Source organism: Pithys albifrons, chromosome 10 (genome assembly GCF_047495875.1).
Source record: "Pithys albifrons albifrons isolate INPA30051 chromosome 10, PitAlb_v1, whole genome shotgun sequence".
NCBI lineage: Eukaryota > Metazoa > Chordata > Aves > Passeriformes > Thamnophilidae > Pithys > Pithys albifrons.
The window spans coordinates 30,437,715-30,464,244 of NC_092467.1; the positions used below are offsets into that span (position 1 = coordinate 30,437,715).

The 26,530-nt window shown below is 41.2% G+C and overlaps 1 protein-coding gene across 1 annotated transcript; it reads left to right on the forward strand.

The window, feature by feature from the left end:
* Positions 1-835: 835 nt before the first annotated feature.
* HOOK1 (hook microtubule tethering protein 1) lies at positions 836-25,142 on the forward strand. Its single transcript, XM_071565045.1, has 22 exons — positions 836-969; positions 5,573-5,658; positions 7,270-7,342; positions 7,591-7,641; positions 7,894-8,026; positions 8,680-8,747; positions 9,974-10,036; positions 10,690-10,785; positions 13,366-13,532; positions 14,103-14,243; positions 15,359-15,560; positions 16,392-16,502; positions 16,776-16,863; positions 16,948-17,008; positions 17,452-17,592; positions 18,118-18,205; positions 18,661-18,695; positions 19,255-19,337; positions 19,743-19,843; positions 20,181-20,282; positions 20,858-20,926; positions 21,610-25,142. Exons 1-22 carry the CDS (start codon positions 919-921, stop codon positions 21,766-21,768), a joined length of 2,169 nt encoding a protein of 722 aa, XP_071421146.1. The 5' UTR covers positions 836-918; the 3' UTR covers positions 21,769-25,142.
* Positions 25,143-26,530: the final 1,388 nt, after the last annotated feature.

The window sequence follows — 26,530 nt, forward strand, 5'->3', positions numbered from 1 at the left end:
AAAAAGATCAAACAAAGAAGTACTCCTACGTTTTAGCTATCATGTAGTAACTACTTAGGATGAAAAGAACCCTGTCTGGCGGTGTGTGACGAGCTGTGCAGGCAGAGATAATTTAAATAAAGAAGAGGTAAAACTGCTGTAAACCTTTCTCAATCCGTCCTGTTGGATGGAGGCACCGGGTCCCACCTCCAGAGGGGTTAAGCAGTAGCTCCTCAGCTTTTCCTTCCTCGGAGATGGACTTTCGCTTCATTTAACAATTTTTTAAAAAATTACCAATTTTGTAAGAAATTCTGTATCTTGCTCTGAAACGAACGCTTGTGGCGGGTGCGGCTGCACTGATCTACCTACACCTTAAGCACAAGTAATTCTGCACCACAGCGGCACCTCCTCACCCGTGACCTCCCGGGCCCGTCCGCCCCACAGCGCTGAGGGGAGGCAGCGCCCGCCATGTTGTGACGGAGCGGGGCCTCCAGTGCGGGGGCCGCACTGGCTGAGTCCCGGCCCAGCAGTTCACTCCGGGTGGGTGGCACGATCCCGCTTCGCCCACGCGTCACCCTGGGGCGGGTGACCCATCCCAGGGGCGGTGACACACCCCGGGACGAGCGCAGCTCCCGGATTCTATGCCGCGCTCCCGCCTCTCCCCACCCGCCCTCAGGGAGGCGGCGCGGCCGTGAGGGCAACGCCCGCCCCTAACGAGGCTCACTGCGATTGGCTCCTACGCAACCCTCCTCCTCTATGATTGGTCAGGTGCGCTGTCACTCCCGGCGATGGAAGGCAGAAACGGGCGCTGATTGGTCGATGCTGGTATAGCCCCGCCCCCTCGAGCCGCGCGGGCGGAGCGGAGCGGCCGCCGGAGCCGCCGGGGCGGGGGCGGCCTGAGGGCGGTCTGAGGGCGAGGGGGACGGGGCCACCGCCGCGATGGAGGTGAAACCGGCGGACCCGCTGCTGTGCGACAGCCTCATCCTCTGGGTGAGTGGCGCGGGGCTGCCGCTGCCTCTGGGAGCCCCCCGTGGGCAGCCGGCGCGGGGGGAGTTCCATCCGTGCCCTCCGTCCCTCCCCGCCCGAGGGTCGGGCACGGCCGCGGAGGGGCTGCCGGGGCCACTGTCCTTCCTCACAGCCAGCCAAAGGTTCCTGCAGCACCCTCGGGGTGTGGTGGTCGGAATGCCCCCCTGGGCCCAACAGTGGGTCTGCAGCGGTGGTTTCGGTGTGGAAACCGCTCAGTAATTTATAGTAGTAATAATAATAATAAATAAATTCAACTAATTTGAATTGATAGGCGCGGAAACCTCAGAGCGTTTCGTAGCAGCTGGTTTTTAAAGCGTGTGTTAGTCAGGCACGCCACACCTGGGCGTGTGGGGTTACCTGGGCCAGACGCACCGGTTTGGAACTGTGGAATCATTTAGGTTGGGAAAGGCTTTTAAGGTCACAGAGGACAACCGTGTTTTGTTAAATTCATCAATCATTGCTTCTTGTTTATCTTCCAAGCTTCTTCCTTGAGCTTGTCTGTGAATCTGGTCTTGCAGGTGCAGTGATTTGGTGAGAGTGAGCTCTGATAAATAGAACTTTTATGTGGCACCTTGACAGGGGAGGCCGCGGCTGGGGAAGTGTGAAATAGCAGGTGGTGTTGCCTCTGTGAGGTACAAATCATGGAACAAAGGGAGTGTTTTGGAAGCATTGGTGAAATCAGGAGTGAAACTGGCCAAAGAGGTTGCAAAGCCCCCTCAATTTCTGTACAGAAGTTTTGATGAGTTAAAGTTGGTAGTAAATCACTGAAAAACAATTTCTTCCTTTCTTTTTCTCCTTTCATTTTCCTTTTAGTGACATTCCAAAGGTTTTGTTGGTCTGTAGAGTTTTGGTTGTCTTATAGTTACCTCTGTGGTTTTAGGTTAATTTTTCTCTGTTTTATGCTCTTTAACTTTGTGCTTTCCTCTCAGAAATCAGGTAAGAATAATTCCATCATGATTCAGTTGCAGAATAAGCCACTGCATTCTTGAACTCTTTCTTAAACAGTGCTAAACTCCTTTACAATTTTTATAATTCCTTCTTAATATTATTTTAAGCCTAATTCCCATTTCTAGTATCTTCACAGTGCACAGCTGTAATTCCATAATGAATCTTAAAGGGAGTGTAAATGGAACTTTATCTGGCCTTAAACTGAGCTTTGTGTTAATGTGAAGGAACATCCAACCCTGTGTTCAGGTTTTTTGTACAACACCCAGCAGATGCATTGTCAGGTGCATGTTTTTAGATTTAACACCCTATTTTTTAAGACCTCCTTTGCAGCTTTGTAGAAACTGATTGTTAACACTTAGATGAGTTTCAAACATCCTTTCACAACTTGAAGTTCAGTGTGAATAACAGGGAAAAAAGTGATCTGGGGAGAGAGAATAAAGTGCTGGAGGAAAGGATTCTGTAACTCTGGATTCTAAAGGTTTCTCAGTTTGTTTACTCATTAATATAACAAAACAATGGTTATGATTTTCTGTGTTCTGCTGCCAGATTGTGTATTTTTTTTATTTTGCCAAATTCTATATTAGAAAACATGCAGTGCCCAGAGAAGAAAGAGAGAATTTGAATAAAAAATTTATCCATTGGAACTACCCAGATGCCATTGAATTTTAAGTTCTGAGGATGTTGCAGGAAAAACAAAATGCAGTTTTAATTGAATTTTGGCAGGAATGTTTATGAGTATCCATGAAAAACTGAGACAGGCAACACCTGCTGAGATGGTACTCAAAGGTCTGTTGCAGAAGCAATTTTCCAAGTCAGTAAATATTGGTGTTTTTCCACTCTGTGTAGGAGTGGAGTGAGAAAAGTAACAGCAGTAGGTGTAGCAATGCAGAAGAATCTTTGATGTTAAGGTGCCATTATAATTGGGTTTTTTTTACTAGTAGAGAAAATGTTATTTGGATGTTTTGGTACTTTACTGCTCTGAGGCTGCCTCTGTCTCCAAACCAGAGACTGCATTTATGGCAACATCTTAAATTGAAAGCTTTTTCCACTCACTGTTGGTGCAACCACCTTGGCACTGGCACCACTGGTGATGTTAACTCTGTCCAGTGGCTGAATTTATTAGTATTTTGGGGTTCGGATTGGGAATGTTTATTGCTGCTTTAAAATCTCTTTGATTGCTCCATAAAACTTCTATCTCTGTATGTAAAACCTGGGTATGAAATGGAGAAACTCAACCCCACGTTGTCCAGGTGGCATTGAGGGCACACCTTTCCTAAGGGGGCACAGGCTCAAGCTCTGCCAGGGGAAGTTTAAGCTGGAAATCAGAAAAAAATCCTTTGCAGAGAGAGTGCTCAGGCATTGGAATGGGCTGCCCAGAGAGGGGGTGGATTCCCCATCCCTGGAGGGTTTTAACCTGAGCTTGGCTGTGGCACTGAGTGCCATGATCTGGTAAAGGGACGGGAGTTGGCCCAAGGGTTGGACTTGATGATCTCAGAGGTCTTTTCCAACCCAATCCATTCTGTGATTCTATGGATGTGGCACTGAGGGAGAATCCACCACATCTTGATCCAACCCCACTGTGATCACTGATGTGATCTATGGATCTATGATTCTATGGATGTGGCACTGAGGGAGAATCCACCACATCTTGATCCAACCCCACTGTGGGGTTGGATCAAGGGTTGGACTTGCTCATCTCTGAGGTCTTTTCCAACCCAATCCATTCTATGATTCCATGATTTCTGGAGGGCACTGTGAGCCTCATGTGTCATCTGCAGGTGTTTGGGGGTAGGGCTACAAAATTAACTTTTCAGCTGTATATTGTGAGTGTAACATCTGTGTATCTGAGAGAAAAACACTTCCCTCTCCTGTGGCAGCAGTGGCAGGCAGGGGGCATTGGGGCTGGGGCTCACAAACTGATTTTCAGTGTGAGGAGCACGTCCTTGAAGCTATTTTTAGTAAAACTACAAAAAAAAAAAGAAAAAAAAAAGAGCACTGCTACAGCCCTGAAGTCTGTGGCTGCTCTGCCAACCTCTTCCCTGTGCCTGCTGCTTTCTTTGTTGGGGTTTCCTAGAACAGTAAAAATCCATTTTGAGGAAACAATTGAGCTGGCATGAGGTTTGGAGATTAATAATAATAATAATTAATACTTATTTCCCACATAATTTCTAGGCCCTTGCGTGACTTTTAAATATATAGAGACCGTCAGTCCTGGTTTTTAATTAATTTTAATTAGCTGTTTCTATTCTGGGAGATTCTGCATAAAGCAGTGTGCCTGTCACAGGGGTTTCTGAGGCTTTGCTTAACGGGCTCAGTAGTGCCTGTGCTTGGCAGGTTCTTTGGTTTATCCAGAGGGGAAATATCCACATGGCAGCACCACCATCCCGTGCTGGAAATTCTGTGGGCTCTGGGAAGCTCAGCCTCGACTGGAGTAGCAGAAACCAGGGCTGTCATTCACAGCAGCTTTGGCTTGTGGTGTTCCACTTAATCTTTTATGTAACCTACAAGGGATTACTGACTTCTCACTTCCCATAATACAGGATTTTAAACCACTTTTTAAATTGAAAACCACATGAAAAAACAAAACCAACCACAAACCCTTGCTCTGCATATTTTTCTTTTGGTTTGATTCAGCTGTTTTTGAAGCAAGGAAACAAACATTGAGAATTGTGGTCACTCTTTGTAAACACAGAGTGGACAAAAACTGCCTCAGATTCTCACAGCTGGAAACTGCTTTTCCATCACTCTGCTCCAAGTGGCTCAATTTCCCAAACACAAAGTCATTCAGCAGTTCTGTTCTGAAGCAGTTTGTGTTTCACAAAATGTTTGGGAAAGCCCTCACAGCTGGAAGGTAATTCAAGACACTGACTTTTTAAACCTACTACATTTAAAATTTCTGGAGTAGACAGAGTAGAAGGATCTGTATTTGCTCCAGTTCCATTTCACATATTCATCTTTTAGTTGTGTTAACTGCAGATTTTTCACTTTCTATTTTGTTCATAGTGGTAAAGAAAGGTTTTGTTTTCCTGTGATGAAATGACTCTCTCATCTATAATAGTTGTTTCTGAGGTGATTGTTTGTGAAGGAATAAAATACTGCAATTCCAAATATCCAGGTAAATCTGTCGCAATAAAAATACCCCAAAATATCTAAAACAGAGAAACGTTTTTAACATTGAGATAACCCCATCTTATTTCTATGACTAACTTCTTGTAATAAAAGACTGGAATTTTTTTTTCTCCCTCGACTTTCACACCTTTTTTTGATTCCATTTTTTCCTTATGTAGTTATGGCCAGAACTCTGCACTGCGATGTAATTTTAGGGATGGATAAACATGATTGTAGTTTCCCAAGTTATCATTCCATAATCTGATTTACAATAGAAGGACTGCCATGAAAAAGCAAAGTGTGGGTGGTTGTGCTGACTTTTTAAGCTCCTTGTCATAACATCACAACTATTGAGATAATTGGGTTGGCTTAAAAACTGCATAGTTCCAAAAGGATTCCAGCTGCCTCAAGTGAAAGGACATTTTAACTTAAAGAGAGAAAGCAAAGTGGTAACTAATTTCCTGTCCTTTTGTCTGCTGAGTGAGAATCATGTTGTTTTTCCCTGTTGTAGCTGCAGACCTTCAACACAGCTGCACCTTGCAGGGATGTTCAGGACCTGACCAACGGGGTTGCCATGGCTCAGGTGCTTCACCAAATGTAAGTTGATGCCTCAGTTTGAAGGTGTTTCTTTTCTTGAGGTTTTTGTGTTTGACACACACAGTGGCCTTTAAAGTGGGCAGAAACTCAGAGTGGGCAGTTTATAGCAGAAGGTAGAAGGCTGAGGGAGCTGGGGGTGTTCAGCCTGGAGAAGAGGAGGCTCAGAGGTGACCTCAGCACTGTCTGGAACTGCCTGAAGGGAAGTTCTGGCCAGGTGGGGGTTGGTCTCTTCTCCCAGGCACTCAGCAATAGGACAAGGGGGCACGATGGGCTCAAGCTCTGCCAGGGGAAATTGAAGTTGAATATCAGAAAATAATTCTTTGCAGAGAGAGTGCTCAGGGATTGGAATGGGCTGCCCAGAGAGGGAGTGGATTCCCCATCCCTGGAGGTTTTTAACCTGAGCTTGGCCATGGCACTGAGTGCCATGATCTGGTAAAGGGACTGGAGTTGGACCAAGGATTGGACTTGATGATCTTGGAGGGCTTTTCCAACCCAGTCCATTCTCTGATTCTATGGATGTGGCACAGAGTGAGAATCCACCACATCTTGATCCAACCCTACTGTGATCACTCAGTGCCCTGGGCTGGTGATCACAGTGGGGTTGGATCAAGGGTTGGACTTGCTGATCTCGGAGGTCTTTTCCCACCCAGTCCATTCTATGGTTCTATGCCCTTGTGTTGCTGTTTGGGGGATGATTTAACAGTTGAGTAATAGCATGATGGAGAAGGTGATGAGAAGATACACTGCAGTATTAAAGTCATACTTAAGGATAATTAGGCAAGAATGACATGATCTTTTTCCCTTTTCTCATCAGCACTTATTGTTGGCTCTCCTAATTAAAGAGAAGTCTGCATTACCATCTCCTGCTCAAATTGTAATTTTGATAATTAAGAAATTACTTAAACAGTACCACAAACCCCTATCCCCCTAAAAAAGCCCCCCTGAACTCAGAAACCCTCCTGTTTGCTTGTAAAGGTTTTAAATGTGCTCTGTAAAATAGAAATTGAATTTTCCCTGGGACATGGCAAAAATTGATTTAGGATTTGCTGAGGGGTTTCCCATGTATTTGGGGCACACTTCACAGCCTAGTTGGGATAATGATTGTCCTTCATTAAGTGCTTTGAGACCAATTAACAAACAGTAAGTTGCAAAAGTGAATATATTGTTCAATATGCTGTGATTGTACTGCTGGGCAGCTCAGTGTGTACAGACACCTCCCTCAGCAACTCATCTTTATTTATGCTGGCAAAGTGAAGTGTTAGCAGTGAATGTTAGAAAGTCCAACCTGCAGGAGTAGGTACCAAACTTAACATCAGCACTAGTAGAAAAAGGATATTTCTTTACGTAATTTTGATCACTTTATTAGGTATAAAAATTCAGCATGACAGAGGTCATCACATCCTTGTGTTGTACCCAGCCCAAGCACACACAGAACTTCCCTGGATGCAGCAGCAGGATGGGAATTTCCTGTGGCATAAGTTTACCTTGCAGTCTCCATGAATTCATGCCTCATTAGACACTGTAGTTCAGCTGCTGATGATTTAATGCTGGGAATTTGCTGTCTTACATTTAAGTCTGTGCTTATTGATTCATCATTTAATTTTGTTTCAGAGATGTTGCTTGGTTTGATGCCTCTTGGCTAAACCGCATTAAAGATGATGTTGGTGACAACTGGAGAATAAAGGTATTTAAAACTGAAGACGGTGGAATTTGTGGGGTTGGATGTTGTGGCTGTCCTGAGATGTAGCAGTCCAGAAACTACAGAATTAAGCTCAGGCTTTTCAAGGATATTTTAAATGAACCTGAACTGTCTGTTGATAGTTTTAAGTCTCTTCCAGCATTGTTTCAGAGAGATTTTCTGTTGGGATATTTCATCAAAATTAAAAATTTTAATTAAAGCTTGTAACCTTGTCTTTCATGTGCAACAATTAGTCCAGTAATCTGAAGAAGATACTGCAAGGAATTATGGACTACTACCATGAGGTATGGATTTTTGCCCTCCTTCACCTTGCTTTTTATTTTTTTCTTGGCAAATTAATTTATCATAAGGACTTTTTTGGCAGAAAGTGTGATGATTGTCTGTTAAGTGGGAGGTCTGAGTGAATATAAAATTAATTTGAGCAGGTGTATTTTAAATAAGGCTCTTGGAGTATAACCTGATACCAGATTTTCATGTTATACAAAACTGTGAGTCTGCTTTCTCTCTTAATTTTTTTTTAATTTTATATTTCTCAGTTCTTGGGTCAACAGATTTCAGAAGAGCTTATTCCAGACTTAAACCAGATATCTGAGAACTCAGATCCCACTGAACTGGGCAGGCTCCTGCAGCTTATTTTGGGCTGTGCAGTCAACTGTGAGAGGAAACAAGGTAAGGCACTACCTTAACCTGTTCAACAATCAACAGATTGCCTCAAGTGATTATCAGGGTGGCAGAAACTTTTTCCTTGTATGTCAGAAAGTCTCTGTTCTTAATCCATTACATGCCTGTTCTGAAACTGGAGATCACTTAAAAGCAGGAAATCTGTGGGAAACTTCTTTAGATAAAACTCAAAACTTTGTTCAGGGTAGGTTTAAAAAAAAACCATCTGAAGTGTTTGTGGATTATTCATACTTGTTAAGATACGTGACAAGACCTAAAGCTCACTATTCAAATGCAAATCCAACAAATTACATTAAAAACTTACATTAGGAACTGCCTCTTGCAGAGCCTCAAAACTGAATTGGTTGTTTTCTGTCCCCATACTGGAGTTACTGCTCCATGCTCCGATGGCATTGCTCCTTGCTCTGTTACACAGAGGATTAATTTGCTCAGAGTTTATAGTCTCTTGTGTTTATCAGTCATATTAATGGGTAATAATGTTGTTGGTTAATGATAGTGCTCTGTATGAAAAGGGCACTGCCTGTTCTGAAGAAGCTTTGGAGGTTGTAGTTTCTTCTGGCTCTTTCTGGAAATGGTTTATCGTGTTACTCAAGCCATTAAGATGAACATTGTCACGAGTCACTCCAAATTGTTTTTCACAGAACACATACAAAATATCATGACCCTTGAGGAGTCTGTTCAACACGTTGTCATGACAGCCATTCAAGAGGTAGGTGACAGTTCACAGCCCAGTGCTGTCAGCTGAGAAGTCCAAATATCTATTTCTTATCTTTGAGCTTTGCTTGAATGAAAGAATTCACAGGGAAGAGCGTAAGTACTTTCCTAAATTCTTTGGAAGGTTCAGGACCAAGAGGCCCCAGACACCAACCAGAGGGTTGTGATTTTAGTCTCATGTGCCCAAGCCAAAACAAATGGTTGAGATTTTTCATTCCACACAAGAAATTTATGTAGTTGCAGCCACTGATTATACTGGAGTCAGGTTCTGCAATTCCTGTCCCAGTGCTGGAGTCTTGGTCCCACAATTAAGCTGATTGTGTTTGTGAGGCTGCATTGTTCTGAAAGACCATTCCAGCCTCTGACTGACAAGCTTGCAGCTGCATCTCTGCTATTCTTGTCATGGTGTGCTCCTCCTCCTGCCTTAATTTGTTGTTGGTTGGATCATCTTGGTGACCCAGCTCACAGCTTAGCCCTGCAGTCCCTCACATTTCAGAGCTTCAGGACTATGAGACAGAGGGTGGGGAGAGGCAAAAACTAAATACTGGCTTTGAAGGAAAGGTGGTGTGTAATTTCACCCTCATTGAGGTGGTAATAGGCTTTAAAAGTTAGATTTAAATTGACTGCATAGTCTTTAAAGCTGCAAGTGTCCTATTAGTAGAAATAAATCAATAAACCTCTTCTTTTGTTGTCTTCTGACTAATTAAACTCTCTGAAGAAGGTGTAGAAATAATACAGTAATTCCTCAGTGAGGAGTAAAGCCCTTTAATTGCTGACAGATACACTGTGTACATCTTTGTGCTGGAGATCAGTGAGGGCAGTGTTAATGTTCCCATTGTTTGATTAGTGGCAATTAAGGGGGCACAAAGAACTGTGATAACTATTAATTTAATTGAGTGAAATCCTGTCCTCTGGTTCACTCCATTTTAACTTCACTGGGAATAGCAATAACTACAACAGATCACAGATTCATCCAATAAGGTATTACTGCTTAACTTGATATATTTTTGGGGTGAGGGAGGATAAAAAAGTAATCTTATTCTAGATTTGTTTAAATCCTTTACCAACCATGACATGGGTTTTATTGTCAATAATCTATTTTGACATATTGAAGGAATGCACTAATATAGTGGAAAATACAATTGATACTCAGTAGGAAGTGAATTTACAGATATTTAATGTCTAATTTAACTTTATTTTTCCTGTGGCCTCTTCCTGTAGCTGATGAGCAAGGAGGTAACGGGCCCTTCCACCTGTGATGCACCAAGTGAGATGGATCAGCAGGTAACTGCCTAATGCTTGTTGCTGTTGTAGATCAACCCTAAACAGTAACTTGGTATCTTCCCATCCTTTAAATGAAGTACTGCGGGGTTTCAGTGCTGATTAAATTACAAGTTAGGTGCTATTCTGTAGCTTCTTTAAAAAAAAAACCTGCTATGTCCTCTTCTGGGTGGGGTAAAACTGCTCAGTGCAAGAAGAGCTGGGGGTCCATCAAGGCTCAGCCATGCCAGTCTCCACATTTCTGCTTATTTTTTAAGGTGTCATGAAAATTCTTGATAACCTTAACACATAAAATGTACTTGTCCTTAAAAGCAGCTGTTTATAAACGAGCATCAGTATTTCTATTCAAAGATGGAGGGCAGGTATTTATTTAACAGGGAGGGATTTTGAAACTGTGCCCACATAAATACTCCTGTATTTTGTTTTGTTCTGCCTTTAGGGCAGGTTGTTGTGTTTCAATAACTTGTGACATGGAATCATTTAGAAGGCAGGTGAAATGAGCAGGAATCCTGACCTAATATGTTTAGGTTTCTGTCTCAGGTGTGCACCTGACATCCTTCTTAAACAGTTCATAAAAGCACTTAAGTTGTTTTCTAAGCTGCAGCTCTTGAGTACTTTGAATATGGACCTCAGTGATTGACTGCCTTGTTTTTAAGCTTTTTCCAAAGCTTCAGAAAGCCTTGGAAGATCTTCAGGAAGCACTAGCAGAAAAGGAAGAGTTGGCACAAAGATGTCAAGAGCTAGATTTGCAGGTAAGAAACAGCAAGTTGCTTATTTCTTTTATATGTGGTGGTGCTGCTATTAAGATGCAGAAATGAGGGACAAAGTGAATTTTGCATTATTTAAATTTCTGTGAGAGTTCTTGTGGGGAAAAAGCAATCATTCTGCTCTTCAAAATGCAATTAGTGGGAAATTAGTGGGAATTAGCTAAGGTGCTGTGCCAACTGTTATCTCAAATGTTCTTTGATCTCTTTGCTTTGTTTGCCCTTAGTAGTAGCAGATAGTGTTGAAACAATGTTATCATGGTTGTAAAAATTGCCCTTTTAATTTTAGTCACTGCTTCCTCCACTTTTTTGTGCTGTGTCCAAAAAATCCAGTTTATAATAATCAGTCATTAGATCTAATCATAGGAAAGTGATGCTGTTTCAATAGGAGTTGATGAGTGACTAAATTTTGAAGTTTATGTAAAATTCGTTAACTTTTTCTCATACACAATTGCCACATGGAGGGTATTTCAGGATAAAAAATAATGGAAACTAATAGAGATCCTTGCTGACATTTTCAAACCACACTAATAATAGGCCTGGTTTTGTTTTTAAGGGATATAGCAGTTAATCAAGTCACTCTTGGGGGAAAAAGTAGAGAGGACTTCATAACAATAAAGAGAAATTTGCAATTTAATCAACTTTTTAAATAAAAAAGAATCCCTCTGTTAGCCCTAAGTGTGATTCCTCTTTTTTGGCACAATAAGCTGAGAAAAGAAAAGAGTTTTATCTGGTCATGGAGTTCATCTCAGATTTGGCTCTGCACAAAGGGAGCATTTGGGTCTCATCTTCTTACAGGAGCCAGAGGGCTGTGCTGGTTCTGGGACCATCTGACAACGAACACCCACAAAAGCAGAGCCCACTTTTATATTTCTCACAGGCAGAGACAACTGGAAAAGTAAAATTCTTGTATATGAAGTAGCTCAGAGCTGGTTGCCATGCCCAGGAAACTGTTGTTATAATTGAAATGATGTTTAATTCCCTTTTTTGCTTAAGGCTTCCTAGTGAGAGCAGAGATCTAAAAATGCTGTGAACAGAGAAGTCCCAGGCTTTGTTTCACCTGTCTCCCACAGACTTGTCTTTCCAGATTTCTCTATTAATTAATCATAATGATTATGCAAAGCCAGTTGCTCATAATAGTATGGGACAGGTGAAAGGTGTTTGAGGGAAAGGCCCTGCTGAGTATAAACAGATGAGTTAATGACACCACACTCTGGAATACCATGATGTGTGTTAATAATATCTCTTTGTAATCTATGTTGACTTTGACATCACTTCTGTTATGTTGAAATAATAAAAAAGAGGAGAGAACTATCTGAGAGGAACTGAGAAAATACGTAAAACTTGCTCAGAGTTGTGTCATAGTTTAATTTTTAAGTTTTTAAAGTCTGAGTGATGTTTTAATGTTATTCTAAAAGTCTGAATGTTGTACATACTTAGGGAGTGGCTGGACCTTGAACAGGAGGTGTTTTGCTGAGCAAGGCTCAGATGTGCTCTCTGCTCACACGTGTTTGTGTGCATGTAAATAGTAAATGACATCTGGTATGTAACGGAGTGAACCTACAAACACAGCAGCTAAGGAAGTGGCAGATTAATTACTGCTCAACTTCTATGTCTGTTTGACTAATAGACTTTTAAATTATGCTCACAAACAAATTGTTTCTCAGTATTGCATACTCTGGCTTGTATCTATTTAATAATGTCATCATGATATGTTTTTTTAATTTTATTTATTTGAAGCCGTAATATTGACTGACGCTTCTCATTTAAACTAATTCTTAATAAATTCACTTGTAAGGTCTCAGTCTTCCTTGATATTTTCCAAGAGTATAAGAAAGGTAGGTTTACTTTCTGATTCAGGAAAACATAACCCAAAAAAGCATTTTGTCCCTGTTTAAATGCCAGTTGACTAACACACGCTCCGTGCTCTTGTGTTTGACAGGATGTTAAAATTAACACAACAGCTTACACTAGAAAAACTTTAAAGGTTCTATCCCCTTAATCCTCCCCTGTTTTATGGCTGTTAATATACTGGAAGTGTTGTACCCTCATTTGCTTAGCTGTGAGCACCAGTACTGACTGCTGGCCCAGTGCATGCTCTCTCTGAGGCTGCCCAGGTTTCTTCTGTGTGTGCTTGTGGCGCCTGAACCTGCTGCTGAGCTGGGCAGTGCCGGGCTGTGCTGCCCCTGCCATCCTGCTGCTGCTGCTTCTCCAGTGCCACAAGGTGCAGAGTTCCCTTTGCACCAGCACCTGGAGGGTTTTGCACAGCGTCCATAGTGGTTTTAATGAAAGTACCAATGCCTCTCCACATCACTTTGTCTGCCTTTACCATGGTTTCAGTTACAAAAAATTGTCTTTTTATTTTTTTTTTAAGAGGGACTTTTCCTTTAGTGCTTCATAACTGTCATACACTAAAGCATCTGTATGCTCAAGTGTGCTCTGTGAACTACATTCTAAAATTTCTAAATGCTCAGCCTTTTTCATAAACTAATTTGGTGATGTCCTGCTGCCTTTGCTTCAGTTCTTTGGAGAGGTCTTACAGTGCTAGTTCTGTTTTATCTGTACTAGGTGGCTGCCCTCCAGGATGAAAAAAACAGCTTGATGTCAGAAAATGAGATTATGAATGACAGACTAGAGCAATTAGATGACTCTCTTGATGATCCAAATACTGTGGTTGCAAAAAAGTATTTTAATGCACAGTTGCAGCTGGAGCAATTGCAAGAAGAGAACTTCAGGTATGAAATTATTTGTCTCAAAAACCCCTCACTTGTCTCATACACCCTGAGAATTTCTGGTACTCTTTGGGGATTTCTCCATCTCAATTTCTTTTGCATTAAAAGCTTTCTGGTGCTGTATAAGCATATTTTAAAGACAGTCCTTATATTTAAAAAGAAAAAGATAGTTATTTTGTGAAAAATACTCCTTTGTAATTGGCGTAGCCCTCAAATAAGGGGATGGAAGGGAGGAAATTATTTATGCATAAATAAAACAAACCCTAACCCCCCCAGCACCACCATATCTCTACTGATTTCTTTCACATTAGTTTTCTGTGATCCAAATATGAGGGAAAAAAGTCCCCACATTTCATGTGATCCCTTGATACTGATGTGGTAGATTTGCAGTATACAATCCATTATGATTTAACAGGTAGAGGGTAAAATGATCCCTGTTCACAGTAACATTTTTCTGGCAACTTAATCCAATAGTTCTTCTTTGTCTTACTGATTTTCAGTAATTCTAGCACTAAATGAGAACTGTGTAACAACAATGAGTTGCTAACAGAGTTCCTGGGTTTGATCTCATAGGCTTGAAGCTGCAAAAGATGATTATCGTGTCCATTGTGAAGATCTAGAAAAACAACTGATTGAACTGCAACACAGAAACAATGAACTGACCTCTCTGGCAGAAGAATCTAGAGCCTTGAAAGATGAAAATGATATTCTTAGGTATGTAGTAGGGAGAACTACACACACACACATCAGGAGGATTTAATTACTAAATCCAAGGCTTTGCATTTAACAAGATTTTTTTGAGGTGTTACTTCTGCAAATCTTACCTGAGTGAGATCTTTGACAAAGCAGAGAAGAAGTGGAAGCTTCTGTTGTTTGGCAAGAGTGACAGATGGAATTTCTCTGGGACACAGAATTAATGACTACAGAACCTACTCTTCTTCAAGTTGAAGTTCTAGTGTAGAAAAGCACACATACAGGTAGAACTTGGACACAGCTTTTGGTGTCAGTATTCTAGGCCAGATTTAGGTTAGTGAGATCATTAACAAAAGATGAAATGCACACTAACCTTCATGAGGATTTAAGGTAACATTCCATCTTATATAAACTGCATGAAATACCAGACCACCCAAGAAATATCCAAAGTAAATCACACTGTGAAAGCAGGTCTGCTGTTCATAAAATAGTATGAGTAAAACATGGCAAGAAAAGTGGTTTCAGGTGCTAACTTAGTGGTTCTTAAATAACATCTGAAACAAATCTTAGCTGTAGATTTTTTCCATACATTTCTTGTACTGGTTTTTAGTGATATGAGAATGCAGATATCAAACACAGACACTAAAATTAATCTGGAATTTATGATCCCGATATTTTCTTTCTCTGTAGGCTTTTGTTAATGATCAGCTGGTAATTCTTGGTCATTAATGATAATTCTCATAGTGCAATTATGTTCTAATTATGTATATCATACAGTGAGAACACCTGTGTGGTTTTCGTTACCACTTTGAGATGATTATCTGGCACAGGATGTTGTGGTGCATTTACATTTCACCACACAGAATTCCCTGAGGATATTTGACACACCAACCCTTGCTCACACTTCTGGCATATGAATGTCAGTCTTACTCTCACTGAAACCCTTGTCTGATGTCAATTTTTATGGGCAAGTTTGCATGGATCAAACATTTAAAAACAAAGCAGTAAGATGTGACTCTGCTGCTGAGCATGTTCTGTCTCTCTTTAGAAATAGCTTGAATGCTCATGGCAGCAGAATTGGGTTTATAATCTTAAAGAAACATCCTGTGTCCTCTAATTGCTGCTCGTGCTTTAAGGGCTACTGCAGACAAGGCAAGCAAGCTGGAATCAACGGTGGAGGTGTATCGGAAGAAGCTGCAGGATCTCAACGACTTCCGCAGGCAGGTGAAGTCACTGCAGGAGACCAACATGATGTACATGCACAACACAGTGAGCCTGGAGGATGAGCTGAAGAAAGCCAATGCAGCACGAGCCCAGCTGGAGACCTACAAAAGACAGGTAAGGCTGCACTTGATATTTGAAACAATTTTTCTTCACATACTTGGGAGCAGCTGAGCATAACAGCCCATGGGCTTGACCTGTGAATTCTCCCCTTAGAATTTCTCATTTGTGAAAACTCTTTCAGACAGTGCCATTCGCTTCTGGGTTGTTCCCTGTTTGTTAAACTGGCAAGCTTAACTGTAGGTGCCCTCTCAACTGTCCATGGTTTGCAGGCTTTTCTTTTTTACTATCTCCTGGGAGAGGTTGTTCAGCTGTTACTGAGGTCACTTGTATGGAATCACAGAATCACCAGTTTAGTTTGGAACGGACCTTAGAGATCATCCCATTCCAACCCCCTGCCATGGGCAGTCACCTTCACCAGCCCAGACTGCTCCAAGCCCCATCCAGCCTGGCCTTGGACACTTCCAGAGCTGGGGCAGCCACAGCTTCTCTGGGCAACCTGTGCCAGGGGCTGCCCACCCTCACAGGGAAGAATTTTTTCCTAATACCTAATCTAAACCTACTTTCCTGTCAGTATTTTCTTATATTCTTACCTTTCTTCAAGGAAATTTATTTTAAACTGCAGAAGTTTTATTTGAATTTCAGTAGTAATGAAGACAGAGTTAAATATAAAAAAAAAAGCAACCCAAAACCAACCAACCAAAAAAAACCCCAATAAGCCCTGCCCCCCAAACTCCCCAAAACACATAGGCCTCCATCCCACCTTCCCTCCCCTAAGCTTGAGGGACCAGCTGTTTTATTTTGGCTGAACTGGTCAGGAGTTACTGTTTTAACAGAGCTTTTAGAAGTAGCATCTTGCAATATTCATAGAGTTGTTTTTATGTAAAGGTCCAGGAGCTTCATAACAAACTGTCTGAAGAATCAAAAAGAGCTGATAAGCTGGCATTTGAAATGAAGAGACTTGAAGAAAAACACGAAGCTTTAATCAAAGAAAAAGAGGTAAGTCTCTTTGAGAGAGTAATTGAGCTCCTAATGAATCTCTCTCAAATGCTCTGCATGAGGAAAACCTTCCTTGAAGTAGTGTCTTCATAAAAATTAGGTTTAGTGCCTGGCATATAAATCATAATATAGAAACATTAAGATTGGAAAAGACTTGCACGGTTGTCAAGTCCAACCTAAAATGTGCATGTGTCAGTACTATTCCTGATTATTGTTATTTGGTCTTAAAATGGTGCAGTTTGACTTAATTCCACCTCAAATCTGTCTTGTTAGAGACTGATAGTGCAGTGTGATGCATTAAAGGAGACAAACGAGGAGCTCCGGTGTTCACAGATGCAGCAGGATCACCTGAGTCAGACAGGTATTGCTGCACCTCCAGAGGCTCTTTTGATTCTATCAGAGATTTCTTTAAGTGTGTTGAATTTAACTTCCCATGTGATTTCAGGTGGATCTCGTGTCAGAAGCCATGAGAATCTTGCTGCTGAAATTCTGCCAGTGGAATACAGGTGAGACCAAAAGGTAGAGGTTGTTTTGGGATGTTCAAGGTTGTGGTGTGATATTGTCTTTGGGAAAGGTCATGACTCTGTATCCCAGTTCCTGCTTTGCCTCCATGATGCTTGTTCTGTCCCCCATGTAGCTGTTAATTATTATTTATTTCTCCATACTATAGTTACTCTCTTTCTTAAAAGCATATCGGATTGCTGTGTATAAATCTGGGTTTGGAATGACAATTTAAAACCTTGCTCTTTATCTCTTACCATTTGCAAACATCACAATATTTTAAGTTAAGCCTTTAATAATAAATGGCATTGTTGCCCTAGCTATATCCTTAAGCAGAACTTGATTGGCTCACTTTAAGGCTGAGAGAGTGAACAGGGGTATTTCTTCCTCCTCTTAGTCACTTCCTTCTTAACTAACAGTGACTTTTTTGCTGTTGTTTTTGATTCAGAGAAATGTTTATTCGGCTGCAGCATGAAAATAAGATGCTCCTGTTGAAACAGGAGGGGTCAGAAAACGAACGTATTGCAGAGCTCCAGGAACAGCTGGAGCAGAAGCATCGAACAGTGAACGAACTGGAGACTGAGAAGAGGTGAAACTGCATCTTAAAATACAGCAAAAAGTGATTTCTGGAATTTCAAAGTGTCCTTGTGGTTTGTATGTGTAGTGTAGCACTGTGTAGGAAGCCAGTTACCTTTTCTTTCACCAGTGTGACTGTAAATGAAGTGTTGCTTACAGGACACTCTTCTTAGTTCTGAGTGATTCTTGGTCTACTACCAAGAATGGATATAAACTCTTATTTCTAGGACTTCAGACTGTTAGGCCATGGGATATGGTCTGAATTTCCCTATCAATTAATGCTGAAAACTGTATTAGAATATGAGAATTTTTGGTCATTAAGGTTTCTCAAAACAATTCTAGGTACTTTATTATAAAATATTGAATAAAACTCCATGTGTTTGATTCAGCAGAAGTTCAAGTCAAACTAAAAATCAGTTTCTTTGTGGCTTAAGTTCTGCTGGGTAGACCCTCTGAGAAACTGTTATCCAGACATGAGACAGAAATATCTGTCTGTGATCTGTTAGGATGGGCAGTAACTGTCTGTTCTTCCTAAAAGGCTGAATGAAGAGCGAATTGGGGGGTTACAGCAGCAGATTGAAGATCTGCAGAAGACTTTGCAGGAACAGGGATCCAGGACTGAAGGAGTAAGTAGAACTTCAGATTTCTTTGCCTTGAAGACAATGTACCAGTTCTGTTTGAAGTCCCTCAGTGTAACATCAAGTCCTTTGTTTAGAGGTGCAGCTTGTTTTTCAGTGTGAAAAACACCCCCCCACCAACTGTATTTCAGTTGAAAAGCTCCTGTTCAGGTGATCCCTTCCTCCACCTTCTTTAAGGAACTGTAACTCTTGTACCTTCTACTTTTTATCAATCAATGGTGGAATCATGAGAGGGAGAGCTTTAAAGGGATGCTGTAATTCATTTCTGGGCAACCCCAGAAATATGAATGTAGTTACAAAAATGCACAAAAAATGCAGTTTTCTTAGTATTTATTTGCTTTGACTTACTTAGTTGTGTTAAGTATTCTTGGCTGATAGCACCTTAATGTTGCATGGCATGAAATACTTAAATATAACTGAATTTTAACTTTCTCCTTTCATAGTCCAGCAACCTGAAGCAGAAATTGGCAGCACACATGTAAGTAAGGCACATGCATTCACACTAGCTTATTTATGCTAAATATAGCACAGAAACTGCTCAAATCTTTGCAGGGATGTCTTGTTATTCTAAGCCACTGATTCAAGAATCATGCATAAAGTGAGTTAAGCATTGGTGTTCTAGTTTTGCCTGCTCTGATCTTGATTTTCTTTTAATATTCATACCTCTTAACTCTTAACCAGCATTTCAAGTGTTCTGGTTCTACACAGACCACTAAAACCATCGTTCTTACTGAACTCAAAATGTATTCCATTCTTCTGGAATACTTCCATCCTTTCAGCATATGTAGTTCCTGCTAAGGAGATGCTGAAGGGGTTTAATTGTTCATTTTTTCCTAGTTTTAGATAAATGAGACTCAATTTGGGATTCACAACTTTTATGGTCCTTCAAAAATACATACTAATTTTCTATTTCAACTTAGAAGAATTACCAGAGCTTAAAATAGTTATTTAAGCACTTCTGCCAACAGCTTTCAGCGCTTAAAACTGTGCATGAAATTCTTTGTGAGCTTAATCCTTCTCCAACATTTCATGCACAGGGAAAAGTTGAATGAAGTTCATGATGAGCTGCAGAAGAAAGAGGCTGATCTGGCAGAGCTCCAGCCTGATGACAGTCAGAACCGTGAGTTGTTTTGTGTGGGGTTTTTGAGTTTGTTTTTTTTTTAATAAGACTTATGTTAAGTTTCTTCTGAAATGGTTCCCAAAGCCACTGGACCATGGCATAGTTGTGTGGATAAGGCTTTCTGCTACAGCTCAGCCTTAAGCCTGAACCAGAGTGTGTGAAGGGATTCTGTGTGTGTGGTGGGCAGGGAGAGGGTCCTGGGGGCTTAGTGTTGTTGAACAGTGCTCTGCAAAGTGGGAATTCAGGGTCAGGTGGGACAGCTGAAACAAAAATCATAACTTAGAGAGCTGTGTAGGTGCCAGAAGGTTTATTTGGAGGGTGGTGAAATCAAGAGAACACAGAAGCCTTGAAAGTACCACGTCTGTTTTTATTTTGTATGTCTTTGTTGATAATTTCTGTAAATAGCCCAGAAGATTGGAGAGCTGGAAGCAGCTTTACGGAAAAAAGATGAGGATATGAAAGCAATGGAAGAAAGGTATAAAATGTACCTTGAGAAAGCAAGAAATGTAAGTGGCATGTCTTTGAACATACACATTCCTCCCTCATTTATTGTTAAACACATTGATTTAAACGTGTGTGTCCCCACCTCCCAATTAAAGTGGCATTTTTAATCACATTGTTCCGCTGCAATCGGTGAGGTGTATGAGAGAATGGGGTGTAGACTAAGCATGAGGTGCATTAATGATTGTTTTGTACCCTTTGGTCTCTGTTGTGTAACAGCCTATTTTTCATCATAGTTCCCTGACCAGTGCCCTGTTTCCATATTCCTCCTCCGAGCAGATGAGATGCAGAGCTGTTGAGAATCAAACCTGACTTGTTACACTCCTGTTTTGTCCTATCCAGGTGATAAAAACCTTAGACCCCAAGCTAAATCCAGCATCAGCAGAAATTATGTTGCTCAGAAAACAGATACTGGAGAAAGACAAAAAAATTGAAGCACTAGAGGTAAAAAATTTACATATATTTAATAATAACTTCTAATATGTGTGTCCTGATATGAGACAGTCAAGATAGTGTTTTTTAATGATTCAGTAAAGTCTGCTTGACTGAAATCCTGACTTTATAAATGCCATGGCCTCAGATTTCTTTTATATAATATATACTAGGTAAGTGTATTATATAATAGCAATTCAATAACAGGACAAGAATAGTCAGCCACTGGAAGCACATTCTTGTCTTTTCAGGTGGAAAAATTACCAAATTATTTATAGACTTACAGATACACCCTAGATCTCTTGTGCATTTCCCCACACAAAAACCCTTAGAATGTATTCCTAAGTTGTTTCTATGTTTCTGTCTGCAACTTGTTTAAAGTTTAGCCTTTTTGAAGTAGTCTGATACAATTTCTCTCACAGTCTTTTATGGAAGTATCTTTATTTATACTTCTAAGCTATCTAGTTGTTTTGCATATTGAAGCATTTCTGCTGCCTGTGTTTGTTTCACTCAGTGGATTGCAATAAGTTTATGCAGATGCAATTTATGTTTTAATTGAGCTTCCCTTCCCTCTTGTCTCCTTGTAGAACGAATACAAACTGGCAAAGCTACATGATTATGAGGAAAAGCTAATTGTAACTGCATGGTATAACAAGGTGGGTAAAAAATTCATTTGTTGCTAAATATGACAGTTAAATTGCAGCTAATCTAAAAAATGCTGCAAAAGAATTTGTCTGTGCATACTGAATAAGCATGAAAGTTCTAGCCAGGTGGGGGTTGGTCTCTTCTCCCAGGCACTCAGCAATAGGACAAGGGGGCTCAAGCTCTGCCAGGGGAAATTGAAGTTGGAGATCAGAAAAAGATTCTTTGCAGAGAGAGTGCTCAGGCATTGGAATGGGCTGCCCAGAGAGGGGGTGGATTCCCCGTCCCTGGAGGTTTTGAACCTGAGCTTGGCCGTGGCACTGAGTGCCATGATCTGGTAAAGGGACTGGAGTTGGACCAAGGGTTGGACTTGATGATCTCGGAGGTCTTTTCCAACCCAATCCATTCTGTGATTCTATGGATGTGGCACTGAGTGAGAATCCACCACATCTTGATCCAACCCTGCTGTGAGAATCCACCACATCTTGATCCAACCCCACTGTGATCACCAGCCCAGGGCACAGAGTGCCCTGGGCTGGTGATCACAGTGGGGTTGGATCAAGGGTTGGACTTGATGATCTTGGAGGTCTTTTCCAACCTAATTGGTTCTACGATTCTATGAGCTTTGTGCATGAAAGACAGCAGGGATTTTTAATTCTGTTTTTGCTGTTATTTGAGCTGTTGAACTGTTTTGCAGAGCCTGACTCTGCAGAAGCTGGGTATGGAAGCACGGCTGGTTGGCAGCAGCGGTGCCTGCAAGGATGGGCCGGGCCGCTCGTTCCTGGCTCAGCAACGTCACGTCACCAACACCAGGAGGAGTCTCACTGTCAAAGTACCAGGGGCAACATCTGACTAGACCACAAGGACCATGAGGAAAACTTACCTGCTAAAGTGTCCTTAAATGTTTTATAGCTTCCACTTGATGAAAGAGGAGGTTAAAACTGGGCAGCTGCAAATTCAACATCAGAACTATCGAAAAGTGATTAATTTAATCAGTGGTGTGTCTAGAAGGTAGCAACGTAGTTTTCCAAGTAGATTTAAGGACTGCAGTAGCTATTGATAAGCACAACTTCAAAGATTTATATTTGCCTTCAGATTATATTGTAAATAAAAAATTTGGCACTATATATTTAAAACTTTATTTAATGGGTGTGGGCTGGAAAGCTGACTTTTATAATGGGAAGATGTTATGCAAAAATGTACTTCAGGAAAACTGGCAATATTGGGCATTTTTGCTGGGCTCTTCTAAAAGTAGATTTAAAAGATCAGTACCATGTTTTAAAAAAATACTTTTTTTAGACTAGAAAGAACAATTTTAAAAGCAAGAACATACTTGCATTTATATAGAAATACAGGCATAGTACCAGTACAGAAGACAGGATTTGTTTTGTGAGAAACAGAATTACTCCGTTTACTTAAAAAAAAAGCTTAAGTTTCTGCATAAACACACTAAAGAAAACCTGTCTTTAAGACATTGAATTCACTTAAGCCAAAAAAACTTGTCTTTTCCTGTGTAAGAAAAAAGCTATTACAATAATTCAAAAGTCTGGGCTCTATTCTAAAAGTCTGGCATATTTGTACACTGTATTTATTTGCAGGATGGGGGTTAAGTGGGAAGGAAACACATTTATTTCAACCTATACGACCCTGGGCATGGAAATTAATTTTCTTCTTTCTTAAATGTAGTTTCACTTCAGTTACTCTCATCTGACTGTGCTAGGCAGAGGAATGAAAGATGGCTTTGGCAGTTCTTGGCAGCAAAGACTGTTTGTTGGCAGGGAGGAAAAGTGCACAAACTATAATGGTTTGATAGAAAATGAAAAGGGGATTGATATCTGAAATTTGTGTTGCAGGAGGTTGCTGTCTGTCACAAAATTTGTCACTTTATTTATTTTCCAAATGTCTCGTTGTGAATTGCATCTTTAGGAAACCTGGTAATGTCTGTTATTCTTTGCAAACAGTCTAGAACAAATTCATTATGCCCATAGTTGAATAAAATAAAACTGCCAGCAGCCCTTAAAATAAAATGAATACACTTAAACTAAGTATTTGAGGGTGCTCTAGCAGAGCATCACCTAGTATAAAACTTAGCCATATTTGTGAATGAAAACACACCTGTCTCACCATCTTTGATTTGAGAGCAGAGTTCCACTTTGCAGAATTTAGGTCTTGAATTGTGAAATTTGGGTACTCTTTCATTCTACATACCCCTCACTATGGCTCGTCCTTTGATTTCTTCCTTCTCCAGCATCTTAAATTCTTCACTGGGCATTGCATGCAATGCCAGGGAAAAGGCAAGTATTCATTGCTGATACAGAGGGTTGCTTCTTAGCTGTGGTGGTTGTTTTACAGTGCTGTACATTTAGGCATTCAACAGATTTCCTCCTCCAAAAGGCATTGCTGAAAAGCCAGCCTCATGCTACGTGTGGTGTGAGCAGAGAACACACCAGACACGTGGCTGTTGGAGAGTTTTGTCTGTCTGGTGCTGTTCTTTAGGACTGTATGCCTGGACTACCTCTTGGGTTTTGAGGTCTTTTATTGCTGCAGTGATATTAGTGGAGTTTGTGTTTTTAAGGTACAGTTGCTTGTTCCCTCTGCTGGTGGTGTGGGTGGTGGTGGTGAGCAGTGGAGCAGGAGGTTGTCTTAGCAAGGTGCTTACGTTCCCAAGGCCTGGTACGTGGTGTGCTCTAGTGAAATGTGAAGCTGTCACTGATAGTGTTGAGTGGGTCTCTTAACCCTCGTTCTTTACAGCATGGAAACTTTCATGGCCGTCCTTAAATACTCATCTAGTTCGTAGGCTTGATGCATTTGTTGTTCTTCTCACAGTAGTGGAGCTGTGTCTGTGTCTGTCAGGTGCTGAATAGTGACAAACTTGGAGCAAATGTCCTCGACTTACACTTCTCAAAACTGCAGACCCTGGGACCAAAAATAACCAAGAACCTCCCTATCATTTAATTGGAAGTTTGTCTTCTGACTAGTGATGGAAGAATTTAAAACCCGAACTACAGGCAGGGATCAGCCTTTTTCAGGGCACAGTTGTCCCCATAGTCTTGTTGGGGTTGCCAAATATTAATCAGGTTTCAGATACTGGATGAAAAATTGCTTATTTGGGATTTTTCCAAACTGTTAAGAGTTAAGCCTGTGAATGTATCTTAAGGGTTTCTTTGGGATTGAGAACCTGTTTAAGAGCAGCTGTTCTACAACTGGTTAAACATGGGTTACGTCCTATGAATGAGGAACTGATCTGTAGAAATAAATACTGGATTATAAGCCATGGTGTTGTGTTCACTTCAGCTCATCTGGCTGTGCAGGAAGGACCACTAAATGAGTATAATTTTAATGTTTGCTTCATTCATGTCAAACAAAAGAGCTGCTAATGCCATTGCTGTGTCACAGCAGAGTTGTGTGCAATGTGTAGCAGCAGAGCTCTGGCAGTTCCTGTCCTTTGATGCAGCACTGCTGAGGCAGGATGAAAAAAGTGGCCTCTTGTCTCTGCTGCAAACTGAGTTCACACCATCCCATCAGCACAGTGAGGAACACACTCAAACATGAGGTGAAATCACTGAATGCTGCTGAAGTTAAACAGCATTATTAGTCATTTAACCAGTTTCCAGAAAAACGGGTAATACAGATCCAAAGAAACAACAAATATGTTCTGATTGACATATCATTTGTTAATTATTTTTATATAAGATTACTGTGGAAGAGAAGTGTTTTATAGCAATAATACAAATTCTGGACTAGTAGGTTCTTTTACTTGAGATGGGTCAGGCAGCAGTTTTGAGAAGATTCTTTTGCAATGACTTTATTATAGTGCATTAAGAAACATACACTGAAAATAAATTTTCACCTGATTTTTTTTGTTCATTAAAAATATATATATGGGTATTCTATTTTCTATGATATAAACTTCCTTGAAAATAAGTAATATAAGCAATACTGATGTTCTATTTAGGTAGCCATAAATAGATTAGAAATTAGAGAATAAAAACACTTGTTTAAGAGTTGGTAATGTCTAGTACAGTAATTTCCTGACATGTTTCATTTTTCCCTTTCCTTGAAGCTAGAGTTAAGGTTTGCAGTGTATGGGTGTCTACATCTTCTGTTTAAAACAAATGTAAACACTGTGTTGCATAGAACTTGAAAATTGCACTAATTTTTAAACTTTTGGTTTTATTTTTTTCTTTGGAAAGAGTTCTTTTATATTCACATAAAGATTTTTAAAATGAATTCTTTGGTGTCTTTATTCCAAGCAGTGCATTTAATGGTCCCTAGCTGATGTAAGCATCCATATTTCTGGGCAACACATGACCTGGCTCTGCATGTTGGTATAATTTACACCATCTGAAATACGTTACAGGATGTGTAAGGTGTGTATAGTGAGGGTACGTATGGAGTGAGTTGGGCTACCTTTCCCTCTTTTCAGTTCATTCCAGCTTACACTTCTGCTCCCACCCCGAGGTGGTTGCCCCTGCTCAGCCTGCAGTCATCCCAGAGCTGAGCAAACGACCTTGTGAAGTGAAAAGCCTAAACCCCACTACAACTTAGCTGTCCATTGAGTTCAGTAATTGCTCAGTGCCACTGAAGTAGGTGAGGGTCTCTGCCTGTCCTCAGCCCCACCTGAGGGGTGACAGAGGGACAGGTACACCCCTAATCACTGTGTTTGCTGTTATTTGGAAAAGAAAACTGACTGCCCGCTCCAGCCTGTACTGCAGGTTATTTATGTGCTCCATTCTTAGTCTCGTTGTCAGCTTTCATGTTCCCTGAGCACCAACCCCAACCCAGAAGTGATGCTGGGAAAGAGCAGGCAGCCTCCAGAGGGAAGACCTGAGGATGAGGAGCTGGGATGCCTCAGTGTGGCAGAAGTCCTGGTGAGCATGAAGTGAAGGACCAGATCCAGCAAACCTGTTTTTCCTGCTTTCTGAGGCTGGACAAAGCAATTCCAGACACGGAAGAACAAAATGTGCAGGTGCGTGTCTGAGGGAGAAGGGAGAGGCACTGAGCTGTGCAGGAAGCCTGAGCTGAGCTGCAGGATGTGCTCAGCCCTCTGTTTGCTTACAGTGTTGCTGGTAGCTCCTGAGGAGCCCAGCACTGTAGTGGGAGGTTTGTATGTTTGGGAAAGGGGTGTCCCTGGAGGAGAGGTGAAGGAGGGAGGCCCTGAGTGCAAAGGGAAGTTGAGGTCAGCTGTGTGTGGGAGGTGGTTGTGGTGGAGTGGGCAAAATATTGAAGAAGCCTGTGAAATGTGTTGTTTTCTGAGTATTAGAGGCCTGGGGAGGAGGGGGAGGAAGCTTTTGGATACAGCAGGAGCTTGGGAAAGGAAATGGAAATCTGAGCCAAGCATTGGGGAAAAGAAGTACCCCAAAACAGTCAAATGACACCTGTGAATTGGGAGTGCTTTGGGAATAATGCTGCACACAGCAGAAAGTTGTCACTGCTCCCTTCCCCTGATCCCAGTCAATTCCAGGCACACAGCCTACTTCCAGCCTGCCCCTTCTGCTTCTCCAAAGAAAGGAAAAGAAAGGATGTAGAGTCTAGAAAGTCAAATGGACTTCCTTGTTTCTGCTGTCAAGGGAAGGTGTGTGAGTCCCAGCAGCAGGTTGGAGAGCAGCTGGCATGGG

Coding starts and splice junctions, on each gene's coding strand:
- HOOK1 (XM_071565045.1), top strand. CDS start 919: ATGGAGGTGAAACCGGCGGACCCGCTGCTGTGCGACAGCCTCATCCTC. Junction 5,659..7,269: donor GCTCAGGTGCTTCACCAAAT/GTAAGTTGATGC, acceptor ATTTTGTTTCAG/AGATGTTGCTTGGTTTGATG. Junction 19,338..19,742: donor GCCTGATGACAGTCAGAACC/GTGAGTTGTTTT, acceptor TTCTGTAAATAG/CCCAGAAGATTGGAGAGCTG.